This window comes from Merops nubicus, unplaced genomic scaffold (assembly GCF_000691845.1).
Source record: "Merops nubicus isolate BGI_N331 unplaced genomic scaffold, ASM69184v1 scaffold4690, whole genome shotgun sequence".
Lineage (NCBI taxonomy): Eukaryota > Metazoa > Chordata > Aves > Coraciiformes > Meropidae > Merops > Merops nubicus.
The window spans coordinates 19,076-31,152 of NW_008582021.1; the positions used below are offsets into that span (position 1 = coordinate 19,076).

At 38.2% G+C, this 12,077-nt stretch overlaps 1 protein-coding gene across 1 annotated transcript in view; it reads right to left on the bottom strand.

The window, feature by feature from the left end:
- ABCC4 (ATP-binding cassette, sub-family C (CFTR/MRP), member 4) overlaps nucleotides 1-12,077 on the bottom strand; it is a gene marked incomplete at its 3' end in the record, with an annotated part of 102,967 nt that overhangs the window by 17,988 nt on the left and 72,902 nt on the right. The window contains 1 exon segment of the mRNA XM_008936299.1: nucleotides 7,592-7,671. Coding sequence (XP_008934547.1) covers nucleotides 7,592-7,671 — 80 coding nt within the window.

Sequence of the window (12,077 nt, forward strand, 5' to 3'; positions counted from 1 at the left end):
CCCTCCTTCACACTTAAGAAAATCCCTTCCAACAGATATAAAGAGCCCCAGAGGAACAGAATCTCTCTCTGGAACTATTACAAATTCCCCCTTAACCAAAAGGGGGAAAATTTCCAAACCATGCAGAATGTGGACACATCACTAGACTTTCATACAATTATCCCGCTTTCCAGTAGCTGAAAATGCATTGAGAGTAATCTGATAAAGAAAACAGAAAAGCCAATTTGGAGAAGAGCCAATTTAAGTTTGAATCTAATTTTGTATTTACAGGTTTCAGTCCAACAAACCAAAGTACTGCAAGAACAACGACATCTTTGTCCTCCTCCTCCTAAGCCACAATCTACTCAAAATATTAGAGAAGTGAAGAGGAAGATTGCACCTCATAATGCTCATATGCTCTAGAAAAAGAAAGAAGACAGAATTCCACTAAGTGAAAGCTAGCTTTATTTTTCCAAGTACTATATTCAAAACACCAGTATTCCACCTTTCATTGAGAAAATGGACAAAACAGCCCAGTAACAAAAGTATTATCTACATTTACCATAGAAATGGAGAAGTATAAAAACTAAGATGAAGAGAACTAAGAAAAACAAGTTAAGCAGAAAAGTGGTAAAGGAAATACAAGGAATTAAGATGACAAAAGAGTAATGAAATCCCATTTTTCAGTACTATTTTATCTTCTTTCCTATGTTAGATATGGGTTACCTATTCAAATCTTATTAATACTAAGTAAATACAAATACTAAAAATAAAAAAGCTACATTATGTTCCTACACAAATTAGCTTTGTTTCTGCAATGGTATTTGTTGCCTTGACACTATAGAGAATGACACACATACCTATTCTTACAAAAACTCTACACATTAATGTCAATAGGAAAAAACAAGGGTGAGGGAGAAGACTGGGCAAGATAACATAGGAATGCTACAGTGAGAACAGATGTTTAGGCTTCCCTAGAGAGCCAAGGTCCGTGTATAAACAGGAATCCACCTATTAACAGTGACTGCAGACTTTACACCTTTTATCCTATACACGTACCATCAATCTGAGAAAATACAGTCGCTGTGATGCAAGATGCTCACCCTCAACTTTCAAAGGAATGTGATGACAGGTACAGAGTAGAGAGCAGCAATAGCTCTGACATGGTTTATCTCCACTGCTGCTCACAGTCAACAAGACTAATTGGCTATTGGGATTTAACAATCAAGGCATTCAAAGACAGAGGAATGAAAGGTCAATAAAGAACTGCATTATTTAGACAAGTGTCTGTGGTAAATTCAGAGCTCCTGCATGTCGTTCTGGGGAGACAAAAGTGCAACCCAAGCCTCTTCTTCCTCCTCAATCCCCTGCCTCCCTTTTTCTTTTTTTTTTTCCCTCCTTCTTCTAGGTGAGGTGGGAGGGATGGTGATGACCAGGCAGGTAGGCCAGCCAGTTTTTTGTTTCTTTATTTTTAACAGTGCATAACCCCTTTTTATTTCAAAGTAAATATGAATACTAATTTACTACACCAAAACTTAGGGTTTTATCATAATGATAAGTTTAGCCTTTTCTGAAATTAGTGCTCAAAAGCAACCAATGAAAAAATACATAGCCCTATTCTTTTTCTTTAAGTTTTAATTGGTCTTTCACTATTACTACCAAGATGGACTGTAGTATGTATCTTGGGAATGTGGAACTCATGTTCTAACTGTACAGAGAAGTTCCATGAGTCTTCAGTGCCACCAAGCAACTGGGTTTTTTTGGTTTTTTTTGGGGTTTTTTTTGTTATTGTTGTTGTTGTTGGCTTTTTTTTTTTTTTTTAATGTATTTTTTTTTCATTTAAACTTCTATTTATTTTTCATTTAAACTTCAGCACAGCTGGAGACCAACCAACCATCAAGCAAAACTACCAGGATTCAACAGAAGGGAAACCAAAACATGTCTCCAAGACATAGGTTTGCTCTAAGTACTAGGCTAAAAAGACACTTAATATTAATCCCACCACTGGTTATTTTCTCACAACATATTTAGGTTTGTATTTTAAACACACATATGGAAAAGCTAATTTTTAAATGCAGAAAAATATCTCTTCAACCTCACACATGCACATATACCAAACCTGGCTAAACTGGAAAAAAACAACACAACAAACCTCACATAACCTCATCTCTCACAGAAATCACAAAATAACAATGTCATTGTTAAACTAAAAGATCCTGGAATTCCTTCTACACACTTTCCCTGACATCTTCACACAGTAAAATGCAGGGGTCAGTGGTACTGAAACAAGGAAAGGCAGTTCCACTCTTGTGCACATACGAAAGCAAGTGACCCAAGCTATTATTCCAGTCTGAGGCACTTTTTGTTCCTAACATCCAGATGCAGCAGGAGCTTTTTTTTCCTTTTCTCTCTTCTTTTTTTTTTTTTAATTTAAAGAAATGACTGTGGACACCTCCTTCACATTTTCCTTTTCTTCAGCATTTTCACTTCATAAAGCTGCAGTCAATGTGTTTTGTGTGTGGTGAGAGGGAATGGCACATTCAGTGGTGGTCTCAGCCACAGCCTACATTGGTGGCTCAAGTAGTCTCAGGATTAGGTCTTTGTGTGTGATGAAAGGATATGAAAAGTCAGTTATTTAAACTCAGTCAAGCTGTTGATTTTGGGGAGGAAAAAGGTTTTGCAATTCAGTTTTCCTCAATAAATCACTGCCCTTTTCCAAGGGCAGCTGCAGATAGTTCACATGTTCACAGTGTTCTCCAGAAACAAAACAGATCATGATTTTTTTTTCCCCTGGATCCAACACAGGGTAAGAAATCAAAATGAAGGGGTCATCACATTAAGTTACTCAAATTCACTAGAAACTAAAGCAGAAAATCAATTCTGTTAACAAGTAATAAGATCACTGAAGAATTAAAACCAGAGAAAATCATCCCTTTAAAATTTATCATAATAATTAACAAAACCAAAAGAAAGTCTGAAATGCATTTCATAGTCCTTGTATTCAATCAGTTTAGAGATAACATTTTCAACCAGTAGTTTATCCTGTTGGGTACACCCTGCATCACCTGAGACCACAGTTTGAAGATGTTACGCCTCTGCAGATCTATCTCGAGCTGAAGTGAGATTCAGGTTCTAAAAACAAGCCTTTGACGAGCTCTCAAAAATGCAGCACCCAAAATAGTGGCCACTTAGAATTATCTGGGCTAACATGCATAAAATACTATTAAATATATTGTATTCTTAATTCCCAATAGTTCCTTGTTAAATTCTTTTATTCTGTTCCTTGGCTGACCTTTTCCCAAATTAGTATGTGTGAAGCCCACACAACAGAACCCTGGAATCCCACAGAGCCTAAGGCAGGAGGAGGAACAGCTGGCTATACCTCCAAGTACATCAGCTGGTATCTTCAGAGGAGCCTAAGAAAATTAAGTAACAAAATCCCAGTCAACTGAAATGTTGCCTGACTTCCTTAAGTCCCTTTGGGCTTACTATTAGGATGATCAAGTTTGTACCAACTAAAGGAAGCATTTCTGCAATTACTTGCATCTGAGTAGCTCTTCAAGGCTGCTGTCAGGCCTGCTCCTTGATTAACAAATACATAAATAAAGCATCTATATCAAAATGAAGATGTTTAAATCCTCTTAAAATTTTTTAAAGCAGTGTAACTGCCTTCACAAGTAGCCCTTTACCAGAGGATATTGTAACTTAGTTGAAAAATACCTGCCAAAAATAGGTAACTCAGGATAGGAAAAAGAAAGCGAGTTGCAGAACCAAAGCTCAGGAGGCTAACAGTACTAAGGCAAGTAATGAAAAGTATGTGAGCTCACAAAAAAAAAAAATCTTAATCAAACAAGTTCATTCAGGCTTAGACTGCAGACTGTAAAGTTTATTTCTTACTTTAATGAGCTTTGAACTGGACTGTAAAAGTACAATTGAAGAGATCTCAGTTGAAGTGCCTGACTTAACCTTTGGCTTCTTTTTAGTTTCTGTACTTCACATCTAGCCAAAGGGTTCTGTTCAACAGCCACGTAGTCAACACAGTCCTAAATGTTGTCTCATAAGAGACTTATCTTTTATTTATAAATCTTGTGGATACAGCAGTAATTTCTTCAAAAAGACAGTCAACTACACTAACATGACACATCTCATATGCTGCTAAAATTCCTAAATTGAGAAGAAAAAAAGAATACTGCCTTGTCCTACTGGGGACTGCCCCTTCTGTCCCGTCTCTCCAAAGACAGGAGTGCTACATTTTGGTGCACTTAAAAACAAAGAAAGCAAGCACTGGCAGGAAACTTGAAAGGCAGTGAGAGTTGCTACTTTGGGAGCTACTGCAAAGCAACAAGCTTTGCAAAATCTAGCCCAGTTTTCAGAAGCATAAAGAAGGTCTAGGAAGTATTTTTGTGCTTGCCACATACCTGGTTTTTTTGCTTTAACAAATCAGTAAACAGTAACTACCCACTGTCTTGAAGAGAACTGACTGTTCCTTCTTCATTGACTCAATGGAAGATGTAAAAAACTCAACTGGTTTAATTCCTTGAACTAATTTTCATCCATTATAGCTGTCTAGACCAATCATGCTCATTATGACTGCAGTGCAGTGCATAAATCTGATTAGGCACTCTGAAAAGGAATATTATTAATTTTTAGCATTGCCTTAAAATCTGTACTTGAAGTAATTACAAAATTCTTGAAAATAGCAGATTTTAAAAATTTATTTCTTTATTTATAGCTGTTTAAATGGGCTCATACTGTAGCTTTTGGGTGTCCAATCACACTGTATTTGTGCAGAAGTTATACACTCACTTGCCAATATAGTAAAAGGGTAGAATGCTTCACAACGATCCTAGCAATAACTCAGAAAAAAAGACCACTTCTTCGATGCAAATCCGCTCAAGAAAAGCTTCTGCACACAAAGTAAGATGAACCAGTTACTGCATTGTTTATTAAGTTTCACTTGATTCCTCCTGACAACCATTTAAACAATGACTGTTGGGAAATGTCTCTCAAAGAATCGACAACAATGGCTGGGATCAGAGCTTTTATATTTAGCTAACACTGTTTTTAGAAAGGAGAAAATATTTCTTCCTGAAGGGATTATAGAAGTCTTATAAAAGACACCTGCAAACAAAACAAGTGACAAAAGATCTCTATCATAATTGATAACAGTTATCCTTTGTAAAAATCTGTGCTTCTTCAGAAAAAAATATCATATCTTTGCTATTGAATTTCAAAAGGCATCCAATAACCAACAAGCTTACCAATTGAGAACAGTAAATTTTAGAAAACCTGTTAAGAAGGAAGTGCTTTTGTCTTCTGGATAGCAGCACATTTATAATCAACAGAAACTTCCTAAATCTTCTCTTCTGAGGCCAAATAGAACAGGCAAAAACTTATCACTTAATATGCACACTTCAGAATTTGAAAAGCTATTCAACAGGCAATTTAAAAGAAATACACAAAGTAATCAACATGAGGGGAAATATTTACAAAACGTGGCTTATGGCAGGAGCTTGAAAGACAAAACCCAATCACATCTAGAGCAACGGCCTTCAGTCTTCCATCCTAGACCAGTTAAGTTGTGGTAAGCACACGCTGCCTTAAGTATCTATACACTGGTTAAATAATTAGGTTTTCCCATTTACTAGCAGATGATTAATTCCTCTGTATGTGCCCTGCATACAGGTTAGCTCCTTCCTTAGCTTTCCTTTGGAGGAAAGCAGTTGGTTCCCTCCAAAAAAAAAGAGGAGTGTGTAATTCTCAAGACAGTCTGCTCCAGGGTCTGCTTCGAAAAGGGAGTTTGGATAAGACCACATCAATTTTGGCTCCCTCTGCTTGAGCAAACTTCTCTAACATTTTCCCAGAAAATTCTGCATCCTCAGACAACCCTACATGCCTTTAAAACACATGCTGGGGCATGCAAAACACCCACTCGGTTTCTTGCTATAAAAACACCCTGCAAGTGGGCTGCGACACAACTCTCACATTTTTGCAAATGCATGGAGCTGAAGGAGAGGGTTAATCATTTTATCTCAAGACCCCAAGACCTAGAGGATGCTCTGGCCAAGAGCAGTAGCAGCACAGTCTGCCATAAAAGGGACAAATCTATGAAAACAGCAACTCCTCTGCACTGCTTGGTCTAATGACCAAGGGAGCACTATGCAAAAGAGATCGTTTGACTTCGTGGATGTAAATCCTATGCTGAGAGAAGAGGATAAGGATTGCAGGACAGCCTGGGCTTCCACTCAAAAAGAAGGGCACACATGAATTGTCCAAAGAGAGACGAAATAAAGATATTCTGCCTAATAAGACAACTAATGAGACTGAAGAAAATTTGGAATCTGTATAAACAGTAGAAACCACGTAAGTATACTATAGAAAGATATTTGTAGTGCACTTTCAGGAAAGAATTTGTCAGGACCTTAAAAGCCCACGAATTCAAAAATCTTAACATTCGTTACAAGCAAGTCGAACTCACAAAAAAAAAAAAAACCCCAAAAACCAAAACCAACCAGCTGCTTTAATTGACAGGTAAAACACACTGCTTTCCTTTCTTCCCCCAAATGGCATGTGGCATTGTAATTCTTTGAAAAACAAACACACACCTGAACAATTGCACTAAACTAGGAAAAAGAGTTTATCTTAAGAAGTGTTTTTACTAACTCCTTGGAATAATTTTTTTTCCCCTGTTTACAAAGTTCAGCATTAACAGTACAATTAAACTGCTCAACCTGAAATGTCTTTGGTTTATTTTTAAAGAAGTCAAAACAAGGTTTAGGTCCTGAAGAAGTTATCTCTAAAAGACAGAGCAAAGTTAGCAACAGCACCTTAAGAAACATTTCTGACTTGAGCATTACAGGCCTGATCCACTAAATGGACCCAGATGATCCACTAAGTTGTTTCTTTCTGCAGCCTCCAAGATTCCATGTATTCTGTGACTCATGTTATTTTCATACAGTATGATCTTTTTTTTGCAGCTTTATCCTTCTGCATTTTTTACAAGGAGGATTAATAACAACTGCAACAGAAAAATTACCCTGATATCGTATCCTTTATCCTTCCATCATCATCAAAATCTCAGCGCTTTGTCCATCTTTTCTTGTCTGCAGCAACTTATTTCACTTGTTCCTATTAAGGCTATTATATTCACCCTATTACTACTAATCTTTTCTTTGTAAATAGCCACACCTATTTTAATCCAAAATGGTGTGGTAAGCATTTGATTCTTTGTGGAAGTAGACACGTAATTAGGTTAATCTGTGCTATCTTTTCATGTGAGTTGATTGTTTCTTTACTATGGACATATTTCTTATAACAGCAATAAGCTTGCCAGATTGCTTGGAGGCAAATCGGGAGCAATTTACCAAGCATGTAGCTACTATGAACTGAAATCCTGACATAATAGCAAGCTGTGTACAGCCACTCCTACCTGCCAGTTATTACTCATGTTAGCTTTCTACTGACACATTAAATTTCAACCACACCTTTCTTTCACAAACAAGTACTTTCATTCAAGTCAGCTACATCTGTGACAAATAGCTGATCTCCACTAAAGCATACAGGAAACCAAATTCTGTGGCGCAGAGGTCTGTGACAATAGCAACCCAATTACCTGTACGAAGTCCAAGAACGTCAGTGGAAGCAAATCATCCAGGTGGCCAATATCTTTGGAGAAGCGATTTAAGATTCTTCCTACATAAACAGGGTTGGAGAAGAAAAAAGAAAAGGAAAGTAAATATAATTCCTGAAAAGATAAAAATATCTTAAACACACCACGTTTTACCATTTTAGCAACAGTTAAAAGGAAACAGCTGGAATCTAAAGATAAAAAGACACTTTTTGAAACCACCATGAAGGGAATCTTTTAAAACCACTGCAATATATTTTGAAGAACACTTTTTTAAAAAAATGCCTTTCACTCAAATATAAAAACTTTACTTAAACTGCTAGGAAAAAATTAAAATGGACTTTGAAGATAATAGTTCCAACAGAATTTAACAGGTGAAACACACATGCTTTATATGCTCAACATATGCAGATAAAGGTTTACAGTCCAGACAACTTAATGCAAGTTTCATCAAGTCACATCAGCTAGAATCTGCTCCTATCCTTGGCTGAAATTCACTAGTACATGCATATTCCACAGAGATCTCAGTCAATCTAGCTGATCCTTTTTAATATTTGTGTTCCCACTCCTCCACCATTATATGTGAATTCAATTTGGAAGTGTTTCTGAAATAAAATTTGAGGGAGATTCGCGCTCATGCAGTCTTATATTTACACTTATTCAAAACCGTGACAATACTGATCTTTATTAAAGCTAATAAAACAATTTTCAATCTCCTCTCAGTGAAGCATTTATGCTTCTCTATTTTCCTAAGTTCTACTTGAGTGAAAAAAATCAGTTACAGCAAGAGTTCTTTAATAATTAAACTCACAATGCCACCACCCATAAGTGGATTAATTTCTTTCTCTATTAATCGATATCTCTACTCACCAGGAAAAAACAACAAAGCTAAGGATGGGAATCTGGCCTTTTCCAAGGTGTGTGATGCCCGCACATGCATTCACATTGCTTTTTAATCTACATATATCTTGACTCAATTATTACTTCTAGCTGGTACAAACACATTCACTGCACTGGCAACAAAAGACTTTTTTTTTTTGTCTTTTCAAAGGAGCTCATTAAACTGAAGGTAGTTAAGTTTAAAGTTTCCAGAGAGTGCATAGGAAACATGATTCAGAGATAAGAGATACTGAAGTAACTTCTGTAGCAACCATCATTCTAATTTTCTGTTCATGGCTGTTTTGGTGTTATGAATTTGGTTGCATAACACTGACTTTTTAAGGGAATTTCTGTTTCACATCAAGCAATATACATCCCCTCTCCTGTCCTGGGACATGACTCCAAGGAGGGAAACTAGTAGCAAAGGGCTTGCTCTGCAGTACTTTACTATCAAAGGTAGTTCCTTAAGGTAGACAACAATAGAATTCATCCTATTTTTAGGCTTTGCACACAGAGAGGGCATAGAGCAGCACAAGAGTCAGCAAAATCTTCTTCATCTGTTTCTACTGAGAATGGCAGCTGGGAATGTTCCCTTTCACTTATTTCATCTTGTGGTAGACACATTAGAAGGAACTCTAAGGCAACAGTTTTTTTTTTTTTAAATTTCCTCTTTCTGTGATTTCCTTCCACAGAGACTGGCTGAGGAAGAATGATCTAGCACATATTGCATGCATGTTGTAGCTAAGGCTTCTTAATATCCACAAATATCACATTCCAGGTTATTTTCAAATGAACCAAGATTTCACTGGCAGAAAGAAAATCCTTCAAAAAAAGTTAAGTGCTTCCTTCTGACAGGGCCTGTCTTAGTGGCCAGTCCAGGAGGGGCAAATGAAGGAAACGAGATGGCATAATGGATTTGGCTCAGGGTACGAGCAATCTGTTCCCAGCTTTGTCACTTCCCTCCTGGGCTATTCACTTTATTTTACAGGGTGAAGGGCAGAGCATGAAGAGCTGGCAGTGCTGAGCACCTCCATGAAACACTGCGAGACCCACCCGTGTCAAGCTGTACCCAAGGGCAAAGGCTTAGTCCCACAGTGAGCAAACCCCACCTCAAGTCACCCTTAGAATCCTCCTCTGCCTCTTAACGCTCAATACATTTCATTTGTGGTGTTTTCAGACTGATACAAGAAGCCACTGAGCAAAGGCCACCCCATGTGGCAGTGTCAGGAGGCAACAAGGTCACTCAGCCGGGTCACCTTCCATGGCCATAGCCTGGGTCAGGTCGAATCTGGCACCCCCAAGGATCAAGCAGTGCCTTCATCTCCCTCAACCCACGAGTGGAAGAGCATATCCACAGCTTGTTCCTGGAACAGTACTGTGCTTGCTTTCATTTTGTATGGACAAGGCTTTAAGGGCTAGAGGAGAGAAGCCACTAGAGAACACTTGCTGTGGAAAGCGATTTAACTCTTGGGACGTTTCAGTTCCAGCAGCATCTCAGAGTTCAGCTCCTATCTCCCTCTCCTGAGAGTTTTGTCAAAGAATCACCAGCTGGAGTTGCTCAAAGAGGCATTTGCAGATTTTGAGTCTGGGTTTGGTGTCTTTTTGGTAATTGTTAGAATAGAAAAGAACAGAACAGAATGGGACTATTTCAGTTGGAAGGAATCTACAATGATCACCTAGTCCAACTGCCTGACCAATTCAGGGCTGACCAAAAGTTCAAGCATGTTACTAATGGCATTGTTCAAATGCCTCAAACACTCTCAAGCTTGGGCCATCAACCACCTCTCTAAGAATCCTGTCCCAGAATTTACTACACTCTTGATAAAGAAATGCTTCCTAACATCCAGTCTGAACCTCACCTGGTGCAGCTTTGAAACCCTGTCCCAAGTCCTACCACTGAATACTAGGGAGAAGAGACCAGCAGGAGGCTGTGACAAACTCCAACCATTTCCACGGGAAGTTTTGGTGTTGTGACAAGAAGAGCTTTAAGCTGCAAGCACGATACAGATCTGCCCCAGTGCTTTTGGGGTAAAAGAGCCAGCACAGATCTAATGAAAGCTGCACAATACTTCTCTTCATCCTGCACACCAAGAGCAACTGTGGCACTGGTCCCCGCCACAGTAACGTCTCCTCAGTGAACTTCTTGTGGAACATGGTCATGAAGAAAAACTTAGCTGACTTGAGCTGGCCTCAGTAGTCCTCTGGTCTTACTATCTCTTCCATATACCCACCAGACACCAGCTACTCCATTTCTCATTGGTAACCAAGCTGCTAACTGACTGCCAAAACTGTTTTGGCAATCACCTTATGAAATTGTGAAGTGTAGCTGTTTCTACAGAGTGTGTTTTGACAGATCTGCGAGCTGCCACGAGGAGAGTGGAAATTAATCTGACATTATCAATAAAACATGAATACATCTTTTAATCTGCCTAATCCTCTTATAAATGTAAATACAGCAATTTTGTAAAATGACATGGACTGAAATATGAGTAAGCAACAGAAATGGTTTATCAAAAAGACAAACCTTGAAAACTGGGACCTTTTACAGTCCACCTGGTACAATTAAAGCAATTTAAACAGTGGGGATGTGAACCAGCCTCAACAAAAAAAAAAAGATTCAGGTGAATCTCTGGTAGCAGAACTTCATTTTTTAAATTTTCAAGTTATTGAAGAAAGTTGTTTATGGTCTATTTAGTGTTTGCACATTGTAATTTTGGAAAACCTTACCTGAAGTCATTTAGCCTAGGAAAATGTCACCCTTTTTTGCTAAGAGGTACACAACTCCCTCTTGTAAAGTAAATTGAGTGACCATTAACACTTTTTTACTGCTAAAAGGAAGTGGCAAAGCCACAAGCCTTAGCCATGTGTTTGTTGTTGCTGCTTTTCAATGATATTATCCGGGTGACTGTAAAAGAAAACACAAGTCTGGAGGTTTATTTCAGAGCCTGTTCACATGGATATAACTGAGCTGGCCTTTTATTACTTAGCATGTCCTACACGGAAGCTAGGGAGCAAGCTATGGTAACCCACTAAACTAAGCAAGTTCCCTCACCATATCCAAGAGAGAACAAAATGCAGCTCCAAGCAGAAGTGCTATGCTTTGGAAATAACCACAAAATGCCCCATAGCCATGATGATATTGCATCCAAAGCAATTGCTACATTTATAAGGATGTCTACAAGTAAATAAGGTCTATTTTGCAAGGTATGAAGAAACAACTGTTTCCACTTACTGGAAGCACAGTAAATCAGTGGCTTGCTTATGCATTATTAAGCATGCAAGGGAAAACATTTCCAGAGATGAAAGTTCAAGTAGCCATTTTGAGTCAGGGCTCAAAACGCTGACAAGTTATGCCTGCAGTTTCTACTGGTGTTTGCAAACCTGACTCCTGGGTTAAACTTCAGATTAAAGAAACTGTTGCACCTCTTATTCAAGAAAGGCAGGGCCTGCACAACTCAATTGCCCCCAACACTATTTTTGCTCAAAAATTTCTAATATTCTTCCCTCCCAAACTTACAAACTATCAACACCACCTTCCTACAACACTTTGTACTTCCAAAAAACTCAAATTCCTTCCATGAGAATTTCTGCA